Source organism: Eumetopias jubatus, unplaced genomic scaffold (assembly GCF_037043125.1).
Source record: "Eumetopias jubatus isolate StellerSeaLion01/CBP00866 unplaced genomic scaffold, mEumJub1_p1.0 scaffold_5, whole genome shotgun sequence".
NCBI lineage: Eukaryota > Metazoa > Chordata > Mammalia > Carnivora > Otariidae > Eumetopias > Eumetopias jubatus.
In genome coordinates this window covers 113,753,332-113,777,558 of record NW_028274811.1, presented here as the reverse complement: position 1 = coordinate 113,777,558, position 24,227 = coordinate 113,753,332, and the positions used below count along the sequence as shown (strand labels likewise).

Below are 24,227 nucleotides of genomic sequence, written 5' to 3'. Positions count from 1 at the left end.
TAGTTCTGTTTCTATTTCTGACCTTATTTTTAAGTAATCTCACCTGCCTTTATTGAATAGCTATCAATGAATGATATATTTTAATTTTCTCCAGGTCTCCCTTAATTTGAAAATCTTAAAATTAGCTCCAGGATGTAGAGTTAGTGCTTTTTTTTATATACTAAATAGAGCCAGTCAAACCACGTGGAGCTAAACTAACAAAAATAAGCTTTCATAAAATAAATGAGACCTTAATTATGTGCTAATCGTAGTAGCTTAAACTCATAATAAAATATGAGTTTTATTTAAACATTTCATTATGCTTTACAAACACTAGTTCTGCCATATGATGAAAAATACATTTCCCTTGAATTTTAAATGTTTTATCATATCTTTTTTTTTCTTATACGTAGCGCAAAATTCACCATTTTAACCATTTTGAAGTGTACATTTCATTGGCATTAAGTACGTTCATGCTGTCGTGCAACCATTACCACCATCCATCTGAACGTTTTCATCCTCCCAAGCGGAAACTGTGCCCATTACACAGGAACTCCCCGTGACGACGCCTTTTGTTGCATGGTTTTTCATGTTTGTCAAGCCAGATCTACTTGTTTACCTTTATGATTTATTTTTCTCTTTGCTGCTGTGGAAGTATGCGTGCTTCAGCTCTTTGGTCGTATCTTCTCATTCTTTTATTCATTTGCTTATCTTAGCTCTTTATTTTAATCTGTGGGAATGAACTTAATTTTTTTATTCCAAATTGTCACTGCGTTGTTTCAGTGCTGTTTGTTGGCATCCCATTCTCATGTCATTATTTTGAAATGCTTTTTTATTGTGTACCTTAGGTGAACTTAGTTTTGTCTCTGGGCACTCGGTCCCGTCCCGGCCTTCCGTCCTCTTTATTCTTCTTCAGAATTTCCTCGGCTAGTCACGCATTTCTCGCTTATTTGTATAGTTTTTTATAATAATTTTTGTCAAGCTTCAAAAAATCTTGGGATTTTTTTGGAGTTCCATTACATTGATCTACTGAAAAGACAATTGTCATTTTTACAATATGGAGTCTTCCTATTAGGGACTGTTTTGTCTCCCATTTTGTCTTTTGTCTCTTGGTAAACATTTCAGTTTTACTGTTTTTGGGTGTGGGGGGGTTGTTTTTAATATCAGTACTTCATTTTAACCCTAGGGGACTTTGACTTTGTTGCTGTCTCATGTCCTGCTACCCTGTTTACCATTTCCTTCTGACTTGTTTCAGGTCTAGCATTTTTCTTAGGTTAAAAAATTCTCTAGAAGTTAAAAAAAAATCTCATTTTTAATTTTTTAGGTAAATTATATCTGTTATCTTGTAATTTTTTTCAATTTGAGAAGATTTCTAATGTGTATGTAGCTAATTGTACAGTAGGTAAATGATTACCTCATATTTTTTCAACAATACAAATGTCCATTTACTTTCAGTAACAGCTTTTCTGGAGAGATGTCGAAGTGCTGATTTTAGTATTACCTGGATCTCTTTTGGAAAGAACAAGTTATTTGAGTGGCTTTCAACTTGCTATTTTTGATCTAGCATGTTTTTGATATCTCTTGGCCATTCTGCTCTTCAGAGTTTTAAGGAGAAAAATCCAAACTCTAATAAAGGAACAAAACTTGATTGAGTGTTATGGATTTTTTAAAAATCACTTGTGCAAAGAAAATGTTTTGAGTTTTAATTTGGTTTTCGACTTATGGCCTTAATGTTGTGTTAAAACCCTGTTAGACGCTAACATAGTTATCTTGTGAATTCTGATTTGGGGAATAAATACCTGTAAGTTGTTGTTTGTATCCTCATTGTATACTTTATAAAATAAATATCACAAAACTAACTAACTGGATTATCAAAGAATAGCATTTAAAATTAATATGGTATGGTTCTCATTGATACTAACCTCTTTCCCTGACACCCCAAGACTGAATTGGTTTGTTTTCTGTGTTTCTGTAGCATCTTCTACACCAATGTTAACTATACTGTGTTGTAATTCCGTGTTTTACTGTCTGTCTTTCCAATAGACTGAGCTCCATGAGGGCAGGGACAGTGTCTTCTTGTTTGCCATTTTATTCCCAGCTTCTAGCACAATGTGTTACATGGTATGGGGCTCAGTGAATAATTGTGAACTTAAATAAGTGGTAGGAACCAACATATGAGGTATGTTGATGCTGATGGATGTATGAAATCTCTAAGAATTGTCCCTAAACAAAGAGGGAGGCATGAGAAAAAAACACAATGAATTTTTTTCTTTTACATTGGGAAGCCTTTGTTTTTAATGCTTATCTACATGTAAAGTGTTTTATAATTTCTCTTAGAAAATATGAACTGCCAGTTTGGGTACTCTGCAGAGCAGGAAATTTAACTTTGAACCCCACGTTCTGATCAGTTAAGGGACTGAGCATTGCAGGAAGGTGAAAAGTTTGAAAATCAGATCAGAAAAAGAGAATGCTAACCGAAGATTCAAATCTCAACACTGTCATAAAGGAATGGAGGCAGACCCGTTTTTTGTTAGTTCATTTTCATTTTTCGGGTACTGGGAGACAAACCAGTTCCTATTATTATTGGTTGTAACAGGTGTGTGAATTTTATGTCATGTGAAATGTGCTGCCTTTAGCAGATTCCTCGTCAGTAAAGATAATTTAGATTTTGCATGAAGTTCCTTCAGGAGTACTATGGAAGACAGGCCTTCAGTGGGTTGGCTAGATCAATAGTTCTCATCTTTTCCGGAACCCCAGGGTTTTGGTTGGGTTCAGGGTCTTTAGAGGAAGTTTGATGGGTAGAACTCTTAGGCTCCCTTTTAGCTTTCAACCAGAGTAGCTGCTTTCAATCGGTTTGCATAGTAAGATTTCATAAAGTTTTCAGATGGTAGAGGAAAGGTTCTGATATGTAAAAAAAAAAAAAAAAAAAAGCACTTGGATTAGATCTCTAGAGTTTCCATCTAACCCAAGCCTTTGGGAATTTGCTATATTTGTACCTTGTTTCCCTATCTTTCTAATCCTCGTTTGAAGTTACAGAATTACCAGGTAGGATGTTTGTAATCTAGTGGTGGTCTCTGAAGGCAGCGTGGTGAGATTTAATTCATGAAGATCAGCCTTACTGCGTTCAGTAAATGCTCTGCTACAGAATGCTTGTCAAAAACTGAGGACAGTGATTTTTTAGTGTCTTACTTTGTGTATGTGTTTGTTAAAGTTTTAGAGAGGACTTCAGACGTTGCCTTTAAAATGAAATCAACATAGTATTTGCTCTTCTATAATTAAACTGCCAGGTTTTAGAACAGCACTAGTAAATGAGTTAGGGCCTTACTAACCAGGATCTGGCCAGATAAAGACTGCAGGTTTTCTAGCGTAGTGGCTGGTGCCAGATTGCCTTGCATTGCCTCCTCATTCCACCACTTACACCGTGGCAAGCTGTTCTCTCGTCCCATGTCTGTGTCCTCATACATAAAACGGGAGAATAATCTCTCACAGAGGGCTATTTTAAGGATTAAATTAGTTATTGCAAGTAAAACCCTTAGAAAAGTGCCTGACGTACAGTAAGCGCTCGGTAAATATTTGCTACCATTGTTGCTCCATTTCCGTATCTAATGCACTCCTTCATTCAGTGAATGTTGAGTGCCAGTTCGTTCAGTAAATGTTCATTTGAGATCACTGCTAGTGGCTGACATTGACACAAAGGTGAAATAAGGCAGTTTTGTTGCCCTCAGGGAACTTTTAGTTTAAGTGGAGAAACAAGTATGCAGGGAATTACAGAACCATTTACAAGGTTTGGGGACCCAGGTAATTTGTTAGAGCAGGTGGTATTTGAGCCGGACTTTTCAGGAATGGGTAATTTTCAAAAAGTGAGTTCAGGAAAGGTTCGAGGCAGAAGGAGTTAGAAGGATTTTGGCTTCAGGTGCTCTCGCGGTGGCAAATGACTAGGACATGGTTTGGAATAAAATTGAGAATGGGTATCAGGCCTTGAAACATATTTGCTAAGCAGTAGTTAATAATTTAAAGTTGTTCAGCAGGAAAGTGGTGAGTTTAATCCACCAATAGTATTTAGGATGGGTTGGTAACTGGAGATAGGAATGTTAAGTAGATTTTTGATATGGCCAAGGTATGAGAAGGGAAATCCTATTTGTTGTTGACCGGCTTGAGATAATGGAGGGTGATCTTGTTTTGGAATAGTCAGTTGGAAATAGCAGTCGTATATTATTGGGATATAATCTGACGATACTCTATTGGGAACCAAGTCGTAGATTTGAGAATTGTCTTGATAGCGTTATATGCAATATGCAGTTGAATGTGTACTTTTGATCAACAGAAAGAAAGCTAAAGCTAAAATTTGGATTTTCCTCTTGCCTTTCTCTAGAAGTTGCCAAAACAAAGCCACGTCATGCCATGAAGCGGAAGCGGACAGCAGATAAGTCCACCAGTACCAGTGATCCTGTGATAGAGGATGACCATGTGCAGGTGAAGGAAAAAAACCCCACTTAACGTTCAGTTCAGCCAAGTTCCTGAATAATGACTAAAGTTTCCATCTTTATAATTTTTTTGCCCTAAAAGAAGAAATTGGTAACAGCTGCTTCTTAACTTGTGCCAGTGAAAACATTTAAGCTTTAAAAAAAAAGTCTGCAGAAAGACACATCTTTTAAAATTTTTCTCCTTGTAGGTCCTGGTATTAAAATCCAAAAATCTTGTTGGAGTCACTATGACCAACTGTGGAATCACAGATCTCGTGTTAAAGGACTGTCCCAAGATGATGTTCATCCATGGTATGTAATTAGGCCTGTGTCATACAAAAGCATCACAGATGAGCTTAAAGAATTAAAGACTCATAAATACTACAATAACATTTCTTTATTTTTTTCAGTGGAATCATTACATTGGATTATTTCTAATTCTGTCCTTGTTCTGTAGTTCTCGAGCAGTTCCTCCAGAGTATTTGTGAGGGAGCACATGCAGAGACTTCATCTTTTAAAACAGCCTCTCCTTTGCTTTCCTCCAAACGACAATTGCTGCTTGCTCTGACAGAGTAGAATCACCACGTGGGTGGGCTCTCGAGTCAGATAGATCTCAGCTTGAATCCTGTCTCTACCGTTTGCCACGCTATGTGATGTTGTTCGTGTTTTTGTGGGGAGTGGGGACTGCCTTATGTGCTTAACGGCTCTAGATTTGATTGACATCGTCGCTCAGAACTTCAGTTCCTGGCACATTATCCTCACTCAAAATTATGTTTTTGATACCTATCCATGTAGAATTATGAAGCTATGACAAGTGTTTTTTGCCTTGGACAAGTTATATAGTCTCTGTTCATTTTTTTTCAATTTGTAAAGTGTACATAATTATGCCTACCCTATAAACACATATTTGTGAAGATTAAATACAATAAGTGCAATGTGTGTGTCTACGTAGGAATGTACACATATACATAGTGGAGGGTCTGACCTCTAACTACAAGCTTACCTAATGTTAGTTTGTATTATATTTGTACTGCGGTTTTAGGGGCTTTCCTTTCTTTGCACTTCTGTGTTACTACTAGTAAGCAAAGCAAAGAAGTCCTTACCAGTTGGTCGTACACTAGGAGAATCCCAGAAAGAAGAGATAAAACTAAGATTTAAACACTACCTCTCTCCTGAATCTTAGAAAACTCTAGACCCTATGTTCACCCTTAACAGGTGATACTTTAGTCCATTCCAGTCAACAGAGTCTTAAAATATCTACTAAATGACCATCTCCTGTTGGACTTTCCTCCTAAAACAGAATCAGGGGGCCCTTCAGAAGCCCAGAGGTCTTAAAAGCGGGGGAGCCCGGCCCGGCAGGCAGCACTGTCCTTGCTCTCTCTCTCTGAGGGGGTCCGAGACTCTGCCTCACAACCTTTGAGCTGCTTTGACTTCCTGTTCTTTTCTCTGTTCATCTCTTGGAGAATCTCTTTTTCACCTCTGCTCTTAACTCTGAGGATTCATTCTCCCCATATCTTCTCTAAACCTAGTGATGGATCACATGGCCTCAGGCCCTGCCTTTTGTTTGCCCTTAAACCAAATTGTTCAGCTCAGCTTATCATGAGACCAGGGATCCTAGATAAGTAGCTCCGTCCCTAGACACCTGCTGACTGAGTTAATGGTGGGCGAGATGGCTGATTGAGGTCCGAACTGACCTCAGCCTGGTCTGGTTTTACAATGCAGAGCCATTGACCCTGTATCGCCATGTGGTCCTCTCTCTTTTCCTCCTTTCCTGTCGCCTGCCCTGCTTCCCCTTCCTCCTGCCAGGTCACAGAAGGAGAAAATGAGTCAGAAAGGCAGAGACTTGCTTAGCCCTCCAACATCAAGTTAGTTACAGGGCCGGATTGCTCAGGAAGGTGATGACATTGTGTCAAGGATGTTATAGAAGATGTCTTTATGAAATGTTGACGAGATCAAGCATATCAGCCTTATGGTTTTATCATATCTTCCATCGGATTCTCTCTTTGAGTTGGACCAGGTTGAAATCTATAGTAAAAATTGGATCAGAATTAACTTTGAGGTTTAAAAAAAATTGGGTTTAAAAAAAAAAAAGGAAGGGGATATTTTTCTGAAGTTAGCATACTATTGCAGTTAAATACATTTATTATATAGCAACTGTTTTTCTCTATAACCTCACACTTATATGTTAAACAGAGAGCATATTTAATCATGTTTCAGGCCAGCATTTTCAATAGAACTCTCTGCAGTGATGGGAGTGTTCTGTATTTACACTGTTGGATGTGGTAACCACTGACCACGTGTGACTGTTGAACACTTGAACTGTGGCTAATGCCTGAGGAACCTAAATTGTGAATTTTAAGACATTTTAGTTAATAGAAATTTAAAAAGCTACAGGTGGCTAGCAGCTACCACATTGGACTATACAGCTTCAGACCAAAGTATCCAAATATTTTGGTCTTTTAAGGTTTTGCTTTTATGCTTATGGTAGGAGTTAAAAATCAACTCTGCTCATTTCCTATGGGTGAATATATGATGGTATTTGTAAATTATTCTAGGTTTATTTGAATAAAATTGTATAATTTAAAGGTTACCATCATTCTTTTCAATAAATATTTTCTAAACAGTTGCTATGTTTAGGGAAGTTATTCTCTGGAACATGGACTCTTTGCCAGTAAAATCTTAGATAGGAAAAAGTACCTTGACATTCCTTCAGCATGAGGGTGACCACCTTCTTGTGAACAGGACAGAATGACTTTTTTTTTTTTTTTAATTTTATGTATTTATTTGAGAGAGCATGCACATGAGCATAAGCAGGTGGGGCAGAAGGAGAGAGAATCCCAAGCAGACTCCATACTGGGTGGAGAGCCTGATGTGGGGCTCAGTCTCACAACCCTGAGATCACAACGGGAACTGAAACCAGGAGTCAGACGCTTAACTGATTGAGCCACTCAGGTGCCCTGTGACGTTTTCAAATCATTTTGGTAACTGTTAGTTGTACTTTATGACAGTACTTGACCTAGGTTAGAGATGTTCACCTCTTCAGTATTTGTTGCTAATATAAGTTGGCCCAGTCTTCCAAACATGATTCCAGATGGGCTATACATTGCAGTATTATTTTGTATAAAGTATTTGTAGAGCTTACCATTGTTTTCGTTTTGTAGCTACCAGGTGCAGGGTACTGAAACATTTAAAAGTGGAAAATGCACCAATTGTGAATCGATTTGACTATGCACAGTGCAAGAAACTGAATATGGATCAAGTACTAGATCAGATACTAAGGATGCCTCCTGAGAGAAACCGTATCATATATCTCCGCCCCATGCAGCAGGTAATGAGCTCGCTCTGCTCTTTTCTGAGGAATAGTGCAGTGATTTTTTTTTTAGTCTTCTACCTTTTTGGACTCTGAATTTATTCATTTGCTCAACCTGTGGTAATGAGTCTTTAGATTCTACAACACTTCTTTAGGTCTTTTAGGTAGTTAGACTGCCTTGCCAGTCTTTGTCATTAATGCTTCTCTGCTTGATTTTTGTGGGTTTTTAGCAAACTATATGATGAAGGCAGTTGTTAAAATTTAAGTTTTTATACTCAGTAAAAGTTGCCTATGCTTAGGAGCACAGACTCTGGTTTCAGACAGCCTGATTCAAGTTCTCGTTCACTGACCAGGAACAGATAGATTACTTAGCTTCTTTGTCTTATTTCTTCATCTGTAAAATTAGAAGAAAATCCTACACTTAGGATAGTTAAATTAATGTGAAGTATCGCAACAGTTTCTGTCATGTAGCACATAGTCCTGTGATAGCTGCTATTATCATTAGTAGGAAACTTTTTATCGTATCTACATAAGAAGTTGAATATTGGCTGAACCTATTATGGTCATCATTTCACAATATATGTGAATTAGACTATCATGCTCTGTACCTTAAACTTGCACAGTGATGTATGTTGATTACTTCTCAGTGAAACTGGGGGTGGGGGAAAGAGCAAACATCGTATGTAAGACTCTGTGCTTGGTGCCAAAATAAAGTTTAAAGGAGATAGTAAATAATTGTTGCAGTCAGTGTTTAAGCCTGGCCCCAAAAGATTCATTTCTACAAACAAATCATTTGTTGTCTGTAATTTTCTGGGGTTGAAGAATACAAAGGGCATTATCCTTCTCTCAAGAAGTTTGCCTTTCCAGTAGGAGGGAGGACATGTACGCCACTAAGATGGTGAGGTAGGGTTGCCTAAGTCAAGAGGGGGAGGGGGCACCAAGTGAACAAAGGCTACACGGGGGCAAGGGAATGTGTTCTTTAGGATTGGCAGTAGGCCAGTTTGAATAGGGTGTATAGAAAACTACACACCCGCAGCTCTATAATGCAGGCAGTACTTAAACCTGTGGAGGACATACTCAGAAATGGATCCCCGGGGTCAGTCACCTGCATCACGATTCCCTGCTTTAGTGGTTGTGTCTGTAACAGTGACATGTAGATCAGCAAGCTTGCTGAGAAGAATTTTACCAAGCGCCACTCCCAGCATGGCAAGCTGTGTTTGGGACTGAATGTGACTATTTGATTTTCAAATCCGCCAAAGATTTTAAAACTGAGGTCCCAAAGAAAGATTGTTCATACTCTAAAAGAGAGAGATTTTCAAGGTGTTCTCTTCCTTGGTCCAAAGCCCTGTCTATGATGTCTTCCCCAGGTGGACACACTGACCCTAGAGCAGAAGCTGTTTAGTGGTCCCTACCCCTATCACATCTGCATTATCCATGAATTCAGTAACCCTCCCAACGTCCGGAACAAGGTGCGCATCCGCAGCTGGATGGATACTATCGCAAACATCAATCAGTAAGTAGTCTGTGGCCCCTGAAGGTCTTTTCAGTCCTTTCCTGTGGCAAGGGGTCCCAGAAGTGAATCCTAATTGTTCTTTGAAATGATTTTGTCTGAGCTTTTCAGGCACTGAAACATATGACATATAACATGTAAAAAAACGGAGGGAAATGAGTACTTAAAACTAAAAGTATGCATATATATTTGTAACTTTATGTCTAAACTTAGAGAAAAATTGCAGGAACAGACCATACACGTACATTGACTTCATTCCTTTAGCCCCAGTGCATGGAAAAGCTATGAAATTAAAGATCTTAAAACTGTTAATGTTTTACATCATCAGAAAGTTGGATTTTTCTATGCATTTATTATATAAATGTTTTATTTAGCACCTTATACACACAAGACATTTGATTAGAGTGGCTTTCTTTCTTTTCCCAATAGGACTTTGAAGATAGTGAGGAAAGTAATTTTGACTTGACTAGATACATGTCGTCTAGTTTTCTACTTCTGTCAGCTATTTAATATTTTGTTTGAGATGTTCATTAGAATCTAGGCCCCATACAACTTTGACAGGTCCTTTCTACCCCACACCCCAACATTGTTTCCAGTTTTGTAACCTTTATTTTTTTCTTGTTGCCTCCAGAGAACTCATTAAATATGAATTCTTCCCTGAAGCCACACGAAGTGAAGATGATTTAAAGAAATACCCCAAGTACCCCTGGGGTAGAGAAATCTATACTTTAGAAGGTGAGCATTGACCAATGGTTGGGCAGCTTCGTAGCTGCTCGCTAACTAGATGGAGAGACAGGCCATAGGGAGGGTAGGAATCTGGAGCCTTAGTTCTTCAAGGTAATGGGTGTTTTGAGTCTCTGCAGGTAGCAGGGACCACATGAATACTGCTCTCCCTCTGTGAGTCTTTACCATCCCCAAAATAATCTGAAGCAGTGTTGAAACACAAAAAGTACAAGAAAATTGAAACCTGCTACAGTTTGGGAGTCGGAAGAAACTTTAGGGCACCTGTCTCAACCTCTTTATTTAGAGAGAGGGAGAAACTGAGGCTTCCTGAAATCAAAGGGTGACCAAGATCACATGACCTAGTAGAGGCAGAGCTAGAGTTAGAGCCCACCCCTCCTGGTCCAGCACTTTTTTACCCATGATGGATGAAAGCACATTTTACATTCTGCTTACAAAATACTACAGTGTTTGGCCCTGTTCTTACTTCCACACCAGCAGCACTATTAATGTGTCTTCTTATTTTAGGGGTTGTGGATGGAGCTCCGTATTCCATGATCTCTGACTTCCCTTGGTTGAGATCATTACGGGCTGCAGAACCCAACAGCTTCGCCAGATACGATTTTGAAGATGATGAAGAAAGTAATTATGGCCTGATTTGTATTCCCTGGTTTGAGTATATCCTATGTGTTAGATACTTAATATTTTGTTTGAGTTAAAAACAGTGTATGTGGCCTTTAAATTGCTTCTCATATAAATGTGAGGGGGTTTTTTTTGTTTTATTTTAAATTTTTTAAAAATGTTAAATTTTGTTGACATATAGTGTATTATTAGTTTCAGCTGTAGAGTTCAGTGATTCATTCATCGGTTGCGTCTAACACCCAGTGCTCACTCATCACGTGCCCTCCTTCATGCCCGTCACCCAGTTAGCCCATCCCCCCACCCACCTCCCCTCCAGCAACCCTCAGTTTGTTTCCTAGAGTTAAGAGTCTCTTATGGTTTGTCTCCCTGTCTGATTTCATCTTATTTTTCCCTCACTTGCCCTATGATTCTGTTTCGTTTCTTAAATTCCACATGAGTGAAATCATATAATTGTCTTTCTCTAACTTATTTCATTTAGCATAATACCTTCTAGTTCCATCCACGTCATTGCAAATGGTAGTAATTCATTTTTTTGATGACTGAGTAATATTCCGTTATATATAAGTACCACATCTTCTTTATCCATTCATCTGTCAAAAAAACCCCAAAAAACAAAAATGGAGCTACCCTACGACCCAGTAATTGCACTAGTAGGTATTTACCCAAAGGATACAAGCATAGTGATCCGATGGGGTATCTGCACCCCAATTTTATAGCAGCAGTGTCCATAGCAGCAGTGTCCACAGCAGCCAAACTGTGGAAAGAGCTCAGATGCTCATATAAATGTTTTGATTTGCTTTTTGTTGCTGTTTGCCCCCCAACCCCATCCCCCGCAAACAGCAGCTCTCAATTTGTACAATAAGTTGACTTACTGTGGATATATAAAAGTTGGTGGGCAGGAGTCCTTGAGACAGATTTTTCTACCTAGATGTTTTTATTACCTAAATGCTTGTAATTTTCTTACTCTCTAAGAGTTTGTCAGCTATATTGTTTTGAAATTGTTCCATTTACGTGAATGATTGTTCTCCTTATGAACCGCTTCTCTTTGGATACCATCGAGGAACTTACAATTCAGGTGTAGATATTTGGGGAGAAACTTGAAGGAGCTTTTGAATAGAGTTCTTCTGAGTGTTAGCACACTTGAACATCCATTCGTAGGAAGTTTTAAAAGCATACTTTATGAAGAAACCGACTTGGAAAACCACACGTACGTGTATATACGACTTACCTGTCTGGTGTGTTGTCACGTTGGGCCTTTAATCATGTGTGCTCGCCGAGGCCCCAGACGTGGGCAGTAGCATGGCACGTGTAACGTGGGGGCCCAGTCCAGGAGCTACGCCTAGTTCAGTGGCATCACATTACAGGACATAGGCTTTTCTCATGCACCAGCTTCACCAGTGACCTCCAAATGATTCTCATAATCCTACATGTTTCCCCTTTACTTTCTGATTTCCAAGGCACCATCTATGCTCCTCGAAGGAAAGGGCAGCTGTCTGCAGACATCTGTATGGAAACAATAGGAGAAGAAATCTCCGAGATGCGTCAGATGAAGAAAGGTGTGTTTCAGCGAGTAGTGGCCATTTTTATCCACTACTGTGATGTCAATGGGGAGCCGGTTGAAGATGACTACATTTGACTGGTCCCTCCTACTTCCCAGATATGCTGGCGGAAGCTGCTGGGCCTGTCTAGCTGCCAGCGAGTGCCACAGGGATTCAGGGCATTCAGTTTGGAGGCCCTGGCACGTTTTGGTATATAGGAAATGTATAGGGAACATTGAAGTTGTATACAAAGATTTGTACATAGAGGAAATATACAAAGACAATTCCCAAGTACCACCTTTATATCATATGTTTATACAGTTTAATTTAAGAATTCATTTTAATGAAGGCAGATAATTGGAAAGAGTTCATTTTGTTCATTTTTCTTGACTTAGTTCATAAAGTGTCACTTTTTGGCTGAGCCCCCATTTACTATATTCTTATTAATCATTGTCATCCCCTTAAATCTGTGCCTTTTTCTTCTCGAGCAAAGCTGTTTGAGTAAATCTGTTGAAGAGTCTTTGTGTCTTGTGTGCTTTTTTTGTGTTATTATTAATGAACCAACTAAACCCTATAGGAGGAAGCTTTATGTTTGTGTACAAAATGGTGGTTCTTTTTTCTCTTGGTATTATAGTTACCGTATTTCTTAAAATCAAATAAAAAGATTCATGAGTTTAAAAAAGAAAATTGAGTTTGAGAGGGACAATGGAAGTTTCCAAAGCATTTCGAGTTATTTATTTCCACATTCAGTTGTGTATATGCTTCATCTTGAATATAAAAATAAAAATGTATTAAAAACTTTTTTCTTGCCTTGGGCCTGAGTCCCTGTTTTTAAAGAAGAGCAGCAAATACCGCACAGAAAAGGAACGTTTGGAGTTGTGTCTAAGTAAGACTCCAGTGTAAGCTGGTCTCTCTCTTTTTTTCTAAAATCCTGTGGCTGCAAGGCGTTCAACCCGTAGAGCTATTATGTGACCGAACACTGGGGAGAGCGGAAGTTCCCGAAATACCTGGTCACCAGGAGATGGCCTTTCTCCTTTCTCGGAAGAGACATCACCCTGATAGGGCGGTGGCCTGTGCCTCATTATAGGGTCAGGGGTCAAGACAAAAACACCTTCTAGAGCAACACCTGTGCTTGAGGGCTAGCTTTAGCACTTGCTAGCTGAGTGACCTCATAAGTTGCTTAAACTAGAAGGTCTGTGGAAAAATTCTGTCAACCCTTTCCACATGGAATATGTACTTACGGTCTCTGTGGGGTGTAAGGGCCCTTAGAGACTGCCTAGTCCAACCTTTTCATTAACAGGGGATTAATTGAAGTCCAGAGAGGGAAAATTCTCACTTATGGTCAAGAACTGGTCAAAGCTAGGTAGGACAAGAATTTAAGTGTCTGATTCCCACTGGGCTGCCTCGGTATCATTCACGTCCACAGGAATGCAAGGGCGCCAGCAAATTTTCCTAACACTGAAATAGTGTGAATGATCATCAGTGTCTTTTTTGATAAAGTTCTTTTTCAAGACAAAATTATTTCTATCACATTGGGAAGAATTGTAAGGTACCACGTTCAGTCATCTTTTTATTACCTTATTTTTAACTCGGCCAGTCTCCCTTTAAACTAAGAGTGTCTTGTACTTTCCAGTTTATAAAAGGCAGGAAACAAATTCTAAAACATTCTAGATATTTCCGAATAATACAACACCCCCCCCCCATCCTTAGACTCAGGCTAAACCTGTTTGTTTTTTCTCCAATGTAACCATAACCAAATCGTCTAAACAATGCCGAGATGGGCCGCTAGAGGCCGCTGTTTTCTAACTTGGTGGTTTCTCTCTCCGGCTCATCTAACCCACTGTTAGAACAAGGACAGCAGGAAGCGCTAAAATCACTGCAAAGATGCTCAAGACTGGAACAACTGAAAACCAAAACCGTGAACTTGGAAGAAGGCTAGTGTAGTACGCATTTGGTCCGTGCGTGTGGAATGAATGGCTGCACAGCGATTGGCCTACAGCAGGGCTCGGCCCACTTGCCGGACCTCCGGACGGAAAATTCCTCCGGGCTCCACCACGGCAGCCACACAGGGGACGTCAACAAACGGGCGTGGCTGTGTTAGAGTAAAGCTTTATTTATGGACACAAATTGGAATTTCACATCATTTTCACACGTCACAAAATACCTTTCAATTTGTTTTCCAACCACTTTAAAAAGTAAAAACCATTCTTCCAGCCTGGATGGAGGACTTGGCCCCCAGGCCCTAGTGTGCTTGCCCACACTTGCCATAGAGAACAGAACTGTCCTGTTCGTGCACGCAATTGCATGTCACCAACTTGTGGTGCAGTGTCTGGCACGCTTTTAAAAGGCCTTAAGAACTGTGTCGCGGACGGATGACTGAATTAATGTCAGTGTTAGATAGTCGTGGGAGATAATCGCGTCTGACCGTGCTGCCCAGCTGTGAGCCCGGGCAATCTCTGGAGAGCACAGCTGGACACATAGCCCTGACGGTGACTGCCGGGTGACCTAGGGATGGCCACAGCCTCTACTCTGGGGGCCCCGTTTCCTCGGCTGTAAAATGGTAACAAGGAATAGTAGGCCCACCCCACAGGGCAGTTGTGAAGGCGCCATGAGAGCCTCCATAAACGGGAAAATGGGTCGCAAGGGGACAAAGTACTGCTTCCGCTGTGATTTCCTATATTAGGAAAGGGGTTTTTACTACTCCTTCCATAACCTCCTGTTCCTTGGACCATATTCCAGATGGTAGGAAGCAGATAACTGGTGAGGCCGTGAAGGAAGTAATGATACCATGAAAGCGTTTTTAAAAGTGTTTCCCAGGGAGCCTGGGTGGCTCAATGGGCTGAGTGGCCAACTCTTGATTTAAGCTCAGGTCATGATCTCAGGCTCATGAGATCGAGCCCCTGTGTTGGGCTCTACACTCAGCGGGGAGTCTGCTTGAGAGTCTCTGCCTCTCCCCCGCCCCCAACCCAACCTGTGCGCTCTCTCAAATAAATAGATCTTTTAAAAAAGAGTTTTACCAAGGGCTTTGCGTACATCCTCATACTAACACTTTAAAGTGTGTCTGATCATTCCGTCCCCTGCTTTCCTGTTGGGGAAATTAGGGCTGAGCAGGTTAACTATCTTGTCAAAGGCACGCACCTGGGAAGCGGCGGAAGCAGGATGCTGTGGGTCCGCCTGCAGAGCCTGTGTCCCTGGGGCAGAGCGCCCCGAGTGCCTCGAAGGGAGGCCGGCTGAGGCCCAGGTAGGGCGGGCCTTCTCCACAGGGCAGCTGCCCCATGAACGTGAGCCCACTCCAGCTGACCTTCATGTGATTAGCACAGTTTCAGAAAAAGAGAGGCTGCTGATTTTCAGATGCGGGCCTCACATGCCCCGCTCCGCCATGGGATGCAGCCAGACCAGAAGAGAAACAACACTGCAGGCTGGACAGCATCTGCTGTATGGTGTGGGTGCACTGCAACTAGAAAGAACAACGAGGAGTCCCACGTGTTGATGTAAAAGGACATTTACGGTGTACCACTGAAGAAGGCAAGTTGCAGATTATGATACACAGCATTATTTATATATAAGAACAAGACAAGACCATATATTTTTATATGTACATTTATACATATGGAGATACACAGAACACATTCTTGAGTTACACAAGCCAGGTAGAAGAGCAGATACTTCTTGGGAGGGGAGTGGGATTGAGCTGGATCAAAGGGTGTTTTGCTCTAGCTATAGTTAGAACTTTTTATCATGGGGACGGGCTGCATTAATACATTATCTGTGTAACCCATCATTTATGTCATCTAAAAATATTTAATTTGTATATTTAGAAACAAATTTAAAGAAAAGAAGGAGGAAAGCACTCTGTTAGAATGGAGTGACCTGCAGTGTTTTGGCCCTGATTCCTGTGTCCTTGAGCAAATCACCTTCCCTGACAATGGCGGCTTCCTTTTCTAGAATATGCTGTCAGTAATCCCCCCCTGCAGCCTTCTGTGAGAGGCCCAGGGACCTCGGTGGGAAAATAGAAACTATAAAGTGCCCCGCAGTGGTGAGCTCCTGGGACAGAGGAGCCTATCCAGATAGTGGTCCAGTTTCCAACCACAAAATGTGGCAAAGTCAAGTTGCCTTCCACGGGAGCCACTCCTCCTCATCTGCACAGCCCAGGGAGGGTCTGAGATACAAAAGAGGAGTGCTCGCTCTGGCTCACACAGCTCATTCTCAGGACGTGCTGCTGCTGGTTACTCAGTAGCCCGACTGGATACTGGCAAGAGTAGGAATGATCAGTGCGGGAGGGCCTTTCCTCCAGACCAATCATCTACTGAATTCCTCCCTTGTTTAGACACCCAAAGTGAGGCTCAGCGCGTGGAAGGGAGCCAAAGAAGACACTAAGCAAGTGCCGGGCTGGGCTGCACACTGGAATAAGCAGGTCCCGGATTCCGCTCCAGGCCCCAGGATGAGGCAACGGGAGCGCTTGCTGCTTGCACCCCTGCTTGCTCATACTCTCTCCCAACACCGTGTGCTACATGGGAGAGTGGAGTAAACTCAGCCCGGTACAGAACCGTGTGCTCACGGTTAGCGCTGCGGGCTTGACAGTCACACTGCCTGTGGCCAGACTCCAAACGCACACTTCCCGCCCTGGGGCCTGGCGCCTCTCGGCTGAGGTCCGCTCTGCTGCAAAGCGGGAGAAATTTGGCTCCTTCTCTTGCAAGGATTTTATGAGGATTAAGATAATCTAGGTAAAGCACTTACCACAGTGCCTCGCAAAAAGGAGGTCATTAAATGTTAGCTTCTCTTATTATTGCTACATGATTACTACGATTATCATTATTAACAACTTAGCTATGTTCTGGGATGAGCTAAAAAAAAAAGGAGAGGAAGGAAAGAGAGAAACAATCTGAATCAAATATAATAGCAATGAAAAATATCATCAGTTTCACTTGCCTTCTCTCTGTGGTTCCAAAAGGTATCGAAATCCACTAGTGATTAACCACATTCACTCAGAAAGTTTGGAAGATCCTCTCCAGTGACTTCTCTCGCAGCCCTTCCCAGCGTCAGAAGCCCCTTGTCGGGTGAGGCATGCCCACCCCACCCCCCCCCCGCCAGCCCTCCAGCACTCAAATCAGTTCCCTTTTAAACACATAAGCACTGGCCTTAAGTTAGAACTTAAAAACCTTGTTTTCATTTCTTTATCTCTATGGCTGCTTTTTATTTTTGGCAAGTAATACTGATTTTCTATTCTGGGATTGATATAATGTTTCTAAAATGTTTAAGTGAAAACTTGAATTGACTTAAACGAAAATATTAAGTAAATCGCAGTATAGGCAGGGCACTTATTTGGGGAAAATCCTAACAGTGGCCCTTGGATGCATGTTGGAACACTCCCAACAATCCTACCGACTCAAGAGTTTCTCTACTTTGTGGCTGAGACAAGCAAGACAAGAGCTGGTTAAGGTCCAAAGCAGCATGCTGTCCCAAACCCAGGCCTTCAAATGCATCCCTGATTTGTTTAAATTTAAGCCAAACACGCGGCCTCAGTTTTCTAGACTGAATGAAAAAGAGATCGCAGGTCACGGCCAGAAAAGGTAAATGCATTAGTCTTTTCCACCCACAAGACCAGGAGTTTACAAGGAAGAACGTTGACCAGAGCAGAGCAACAGAAAGACAAAAGCAACACTGATTTCTCCCCGGAGAGAAATGCAACACCAAAGAGAAAAATGGGCAGACCGCACAGCACCAAGAACACGTTACTTTGTTCTTACTTGAAGACAACATTGAAGGCAGTTTAATTATAGCCACTCCCAGCCCCTCCCTGGATCCCCTCCTTCATCCGCCCTACACCCCTCCTCCTCCCCCCACCCCGTTTCCCAGTTTGCTCCAGGACAGAGCAAGTGAGCAGCGTGAAGTGGAAATGGTGGCGAGATGAGAAGGTGAAATCTCCGGAAGAACGGGGTTGTCTACAAACACATACTTGGGGGTCAGTTGAAGAAGTTGGTTTTGATCTCTTTCGCTTTCCAGCTGCTGACCAGGAGCTGGACAGGGAGTTCGGGGCTTCTACCTGCACAGACCTGTGAGCTGGAGAGTCATGTTGAGAACAAGCACAGCTGGAGCCCCTCGATCCCAGGCGTGGGGTAGTCTGGCTGCAGCACCGACACCCCCGTGATCGTCCAGGCTGACCTGGCAGATGTGGCCAGAGGCGTACGCACCGCCCGCCCGGAAGCATCTCTTCTTGACACTTGGGGCTACCTGGAAGAGGGTGGCCTTCTCAGAGAAGACAGCAGAGTAAGTCTCCTCCTTCCTTAGACAAGCTCTGTCTACATCTCCTCCTTCTCCGTCTTCCATACACATGCTCTATTACCTGGACTCCCGGAAGCCAGACCGCTAAGTAATGCCAGGCTAGCAGCTGTCTAGACAGAGCGCCTCTGGTCCTGTCCTATAAACTTCCAGTGTGGCTGTTGGGTGCAGCACCCACATCATCCCAGCCCTGGTCCAAAGCGAGAGCGAAGTTTGCTTGTGAGGATTTCTCTGCAAAGGAGACCATCTTCTTGACAACGGCACGGGCTTCTAGTTCCTCAATCACTACTGTTTCCCTGGGCCAGGGTGCTTGTGACCTCTGCAGACACCAGTCAGGGGCTGGCCCACAGAAGCGTGTCCCGAGAGTCCAGAAGAGGATGGCCTGAGGATATGGCAAGATCTCATTTTCCCACGCGTGCTGTAATCTGTGGATCCCTCTTGAATCCAAGCTCCCACCGAATATGGTAGACCTACCACTGAGAAATCATAATTTTACACAAGCAGATAAGCTTGCTAAGCTCCTGGGAAAAGAAGCATTTCATAGGGAACAAATCTTACTGGATATATGCGCATGTGTATGCATCTATGTACTCAACAGTAGATACTGTCAACTTCGGGGACATTCAACAAAGCTTACCAGTTGCCTCAAAGCATTAAACCTCTTCCTCCTCACGATGATCTGGTTCTCATGATCTCTTAGTCTTTCCCTAAGAAGTTCTTTGTGCTTTGAGATCAGAGACCTCATTCAGACAGCACGGGAAGAACTCTGGAGCCCCGAATTCACTCAGCTTTGCCTTTTCCATGAAAAAGTGTAGAAAGAAAATGCAGCTGTGAGGAGCCTGTTAATCCTCTCTGGGAGGGTCCCATACGTGGGGTGACCAGCCAGCCTCCTTTGCCTGGAACTGAGGGGTTTCCTGGGATGTGGGACTTGCAGTGCAAAAAACCAGGGTGTCTGATCATCCTTCCCACCATTTCTGGGGATGGAGAGAAGAGGGAGAACCAGGGGGTTCTGCTTCCATGGATAAAATCGGTGGTAAGGAGGCAATTGTGGCTTCTGGGATGACTTAGGAAGGAAAGTGTGATGAACAGATCAAGCACAAAGGCAAGGAGAACTGGTGAGGCTAGAAACTTCAGGCACAAGGTTATCTTGTAAGCTCCACCCACCCCCCCACATTGCCTGTTCCCTGGGCTGGTTCCCTAAGGACCAGCATTCCATCTTCGCAATAGGATTTTTATCAGCAGTCAAAAGAAAGGCAACTGGAAGAAAATTTGCCCTCAAGAGTTTCAACCTGTGGGGATAATTCACCCCAAGACAAAATGATTTGCTGGTAGCTTTGACATCAGGGGAGCATCTCCTGAGGAGCTTGGAGGAAGTGAGATGCTAAAAAAGATGAAAACAGAAAACAGAAAAATGGAGCCCCAGCAGCCTCACAGGCAGGGGGCCAGTGAATTTTCCCAAGAAAGTAAGTTGGTCTGTGATTATGTCTTCGCCCCAGCGAGCAAAGTGCCGGGCCCGAGACCAAGCACTGCTTCAGCACAGGGGCCTGAAAGCCCCTAAAGTGTGTCTTATTGGAGCAACTTCATTTCCTCACCAAATCTGAGTTGCAAGACCATCCTTAATCAGCATTCTCCGTAAAGGTGCAGTTCCTTTTCCGATTGTCGTGGAAGGAAAATGAATCAAGATTCATTCCACGTGACCTCAGAGCCAGTATGCCAATGAGAAAAATGTCATCCTTAAACGCACACACACACACACACACACACAAATTAGACCAATAGTAAAGATGCCTTTGGGTAATGGATCTAAAATCAAACCCTGAGCAGTTTCCAAATCTATCCCCAAGAAAAAAGAAAGGAGAAACGTTCATATCTATCAACCAGAAAATACTGATGTTTCACTCGTCAGCTCTTTAGTGCTTCTGGACAGACATCTTGGCATTGATATCAATCTGACTTCATTACAAGAGCCTTGATTAATTCACCCACTATAGCATGTCCAGAGGATGGCCACAATGGAGAGGAAATTGGAGCTGTTTAGCTTGGAGAGAAGACTTAAAAGGGTGGGTGGATGGCAGATCAGTGTCTCCCAATATCTAAGGGCTTTCAAAGGGAATAGGGAGCTAACTGCATGACCCCCGATGGAAGATGGAGCCAAAACAGGATTGTGTTCCAACAAAAGGAAAAACTTTCTTATAATTAAAGCTTCCCTACAATAGAAGGAACTGCATTAGGAGGTAGTGAGCTCCTATCCCTGGAGGTGTGCAAGCAGAGACTGACCAACTTCCAGAGATGTTATGGAAGATGCTACTCCTGCATTGGATGGGAGGCTGGATCTGAGGATGCCTGAAGTCCCTTCTCAGCTCTGAGATCCTCCATATTCTGGCCTTGGTCCTGTCCAACACTGTGTTCCATGTAGCTTCCCTGGGCCCCCGGCCCCACTGCCTCATGCCTCACTGGTGGTGATGAGGGTCAAGAGAGATGCCAGGGAGTCCTGTTCATGCAGACATGAATGGGAATGAATGGCTTAATCACGAGCCATGTTCTCAATCAGAAGCATGATTCCAAGGATTCTGGGTCATTGTGTATGGGCAGTGTCTCAAGTTCCTGGTGATGTCCACTGTGCAGAACTGTGTACCTAGAGAGGAAGGAAAGAAAGCATGAGAACTCTACAGATGTCCTTCAAATGCACCGAAGAGAGTGCTCCCACTACTGTTGACTTCCTTTCTGCTGTCTGCTTCTGAGAGCATGGTGAGGTGGGGCTGGGCATGGAGGTATATCAACCATTTGAAACCTTTGTGGAATCTTACTATGCAAACCAATTGAAAGCAGCAACTCTGGTTGAAAGCTAAAAGGGAGCCTAATAGTTCTACCCATCGAACTTCCTCTAAAGACCCTGAACCCAACCAAAACCCTGGGGTTCCAGAAAAGATTCGAACTATTGATCTAGCCAACCCACTGAAGGCCTTTCTTCCATAGTACTCCTGAAGGAACTTCATGCAAAATCTACATCAAGAACTGAATCCAAATTGCTCATTTTAAAAGTAGGGAACTGAAGGCCTGCAGGAAATGACCGGCCCAGAATACACAAAGAGTTAGTGGCAGAGTTTGGACTAGAACCTAGATTTCTTCTTTCCTCCCAACAAAGCCCAAAGCTCTTTTGTAATCATCAAAATGGACTTTATGTACTACCTCAAGCAGTACCTGAACACGCTAAGTTTCCTCTACCAGGGAGGGTTCTGGGTCCAGTAATATCAAAGTGCTGAGATTCGTAAAGTACTCAGAGTCTGAAAGACACAGTAACTGTATTTGTTTCTTTGATTCCTTTTGGTAACATTTGGGAGAGTAAATCGGTTAGATGAATCAAACAGCCTGTTGACTCTAAGCATCACAGTGAAATTTACTACTTGACAAGTGTTTATTATTTGTCTGCAGTATCACACAGTTGCACTCATATGTTAACTGCCTTTAAATCAATCTCAATTGCAAGTGGGTCTTATCATCAGTAACCCAGATTCCAGCATCTGGCAGTTATTCTTATGAAATTTCTACAGAGTTTTGGAGCGCTACCACTTCCCTAAGGCCAATGTCAAGCCCATTCAGTAGAACAAATAAACACATGCTAGTTATTTGGCATCATATGTTGACAATCAACTTGGTGGTTGTTTCTCATGAATTACATTAATGCTTTGCTTTGAATTATAATAAATTGTTGCTGACTTGTATTGATTGATTGGTATTTACCAGGTACTGTACTAAACCCTCTCCGGCGTTACCTTATTTCATCTTCACAATAGAAGATAGTATTATATTCATTTTGCAGTTGAGCAAAATGACACAGAGCTTCAGTGACTTGCCCAAGAGAATAAAGCTAATATGTGAAGATAAAGTCAATCAAACTCTATCTGATGCCAATACACATGTTCTCACACAACCCATGGACCAGGTATGAACTTAGAACAGTGGGTCTCAACAGGGACAATTGGGAGACATTTTTGGTTGTCATGGCAAGGGGTGCTAGTGGGCAGAGACCAAGGGTGCTGCTTAGACACTGTGCAATACACAGCACAGTGTCCTACAACAGAGAGTTACCTGGCCCCAAATGTCAACAGTGCCAAGATTGAGAAACCCTGATCTAGAATAAGAAGTCCTCTGAGCTGGCTGAAAGCAGAAGTTAGCTGAGGAAGAGAGACAAGGTGAAGTGCATGAGTCTGACCTCTCCCAGAACTGCCCACTGCAGCTGGCTGCGCTTGAGGCTGGCGGAGGGCATGGGAGTTGGAAAACCACAAGCACCTGCTAGATGAGCGTTGAGAAGAATAGAGTGGAAATGGCTCTAGAAAGGAAGAGGGCACACTTATAATGAGGGTGACCAGGGAAGGTGCCCCGGGGAGGTATGTGACTAAAGACCTCGGGAAGTCAGTGTTCCAGCTACTGAGTCATTAATGCTCAGCCTCAAAGCCACTCTTCTACGCTTGGCTTTGTAAGGATGCTGCAAACAGAATCAGCTTTGTATGGGGCTCTGGTCGGTCTTCTCCAACAGGAGGCACTGCAGGAGGATGGCAGCCTGGAAGAAGGAAAAGGGCCTTGCTCTTCCGGCGGCCACTATCCCAGCTAGGCTTCTTCAGCCCGGCAGCTGAGTCCAGTTCGCCGTCTTTCCAACTCTTGCGTAAGCAGCTTCATGGCAGCCGCTCAGAGATGGCAGCGCTAGCTAGCGAGTGCCTCCTCCTCAGAGGTCTGCCTCTCTGGGCCATGGGGTCCCTCCTCTAAGTTTCTGTTTCGTTTGTTTGTTTGTTGCCTTGTCCCCTCAACCCTGGAGGTAGCAGTAGCTTCAGATATAGCTCACCTGACTGAGGAAGTAAGATGTGCTCCAGGCCTCATTTGCTATAATTACATACATTGTTTTCACTTGTATCATTTACTCGTCACAACTCTAAGTGGTATCTACTCTACATAAACCCATTTTATAGATGAGAAAACCGAGACTCAGAGAAGTTAAGTGATTGATATAAGGCCACCGTGTCCACGATGCTCACTCTCTTGACCTCAAAACTCTTAACACTCCTGACCCTTTTCCCCTGGTCAGGGCCAATAAGTTCCTTTCACGGGCCATCAAGGGCACCTTCTGCTACACCAAGTTCACATGAAGAGGGTGTCCTGCTTGAAAAGGCAAACTGATACATCGATCATGTTAGAAAATGTGCTTTCACGGAGTATAGGCACGCCTGTCCAGCAGCCTTTCCTCTCTCCCCAGCGTCAGCTTCTCATGTGCCAATGAGCAGATTGTTCAGGAATGACTAGAGAAGATGTGTGGAACTGGAGGCGATATTGCAAGTGGAGGTTCCCTTTTACCCAGAGCACAGCTGAAGGGCAGCAGCTTTTTGAGATATGGGGGGCAGACAGAAGGATATGCTTTCTAGTTACAACCCCTGTGGAGGGGGGGTCCTCACCATGGTGTGTGGTGGGTGGGACGTACAAGATGGAGGAACCAGTCTGAGATTTCAGGGGCAGGACTGTCCCCAGTGTGTCCCCAATGGAGTCTGGCCCGCAGAGGTACTCCCTAGGCTTGGGTATGCATTCCCGAGTCTCCATGAGATATAGATCTTTAACTCAGGGTTTGCACTTTCATAGTATATGACAGGTATATAAGCAGATCTGGGGTCATCTGGATGGCTACCCTATGAACTCACACTGCCTTGTGAATTCAGATCACACATTTGCGTGAGGTCCACCCTGATGTCGCACTGACAGTGGCCAACTTTATGCTGTGTTTCTTGAAGTAGGATGCATGA

General features: G+C 42.8%; 2 protein-coding genes across 4 annotated transcripts in view; one reads left to right on the top strand and one right to left on the bottom strand.

Moving 5' to 3' along the window:
- The window catches only part of FBXO38 (F-box protein 38), a 54,616-nt gene extending 41,934 nt beyond the window's left edge, over positions 1-12,682 (top strand). For all 3 annotated transcript variants that reach the window (XM_028106522.2, XM_028106521.2, XM_028106520.2), the window contains 7 exons: positions 4,352-4,452; positions 4,652-4,754; positions 7,604-7,770; positions 9,120-9,265; positions 9,894-9,997; positions 10,511-10,624; positions 12,082-12,682. In XM_028106522.2, the coding sequence (XP_027962323.1) occupies positions 4,352-4,452; positions 4,652-4,754; positions 7,604-7,770; positions 9,120-9,265; positions 9,894-9,997; positions 10,511-10,624; positions 12,082-12,260 (914 nt within the window). In that variant the 3' untranslated portion in view covers positions 12,261-12,682. The remainder of the gene's footprint in view (positions 1-4,351; positions 4,453-4,651; positions 4,755-7,603; positions 7,771-9,119; positions 9,266-9,893; positions 9,998-10,510; positions 10,625-12,081) is intronic.
- Positions 12,683-18,006: 5,324 nt separating this feature from the next.
- HTR4 (5-hydroxytryptamine receptor 4) overlaps positions 18,007-24,227 on the bottom strand; it is an 80,410-nt gene continuing 74,189 nt past the window's right edge. Inside the window, exon 6 of the mRNA XM_028106707.2 lies at positions 18,007-21,076. Within this exon, the coding sequence (XP_027962508.1) occupies positions 20,989-21,076 (88 nt within the window). The 3' untranslated portion in view covers positions 18,007-20,988. The remainder of the gene's footprint in view (positions 21,077-24,227) is intronic.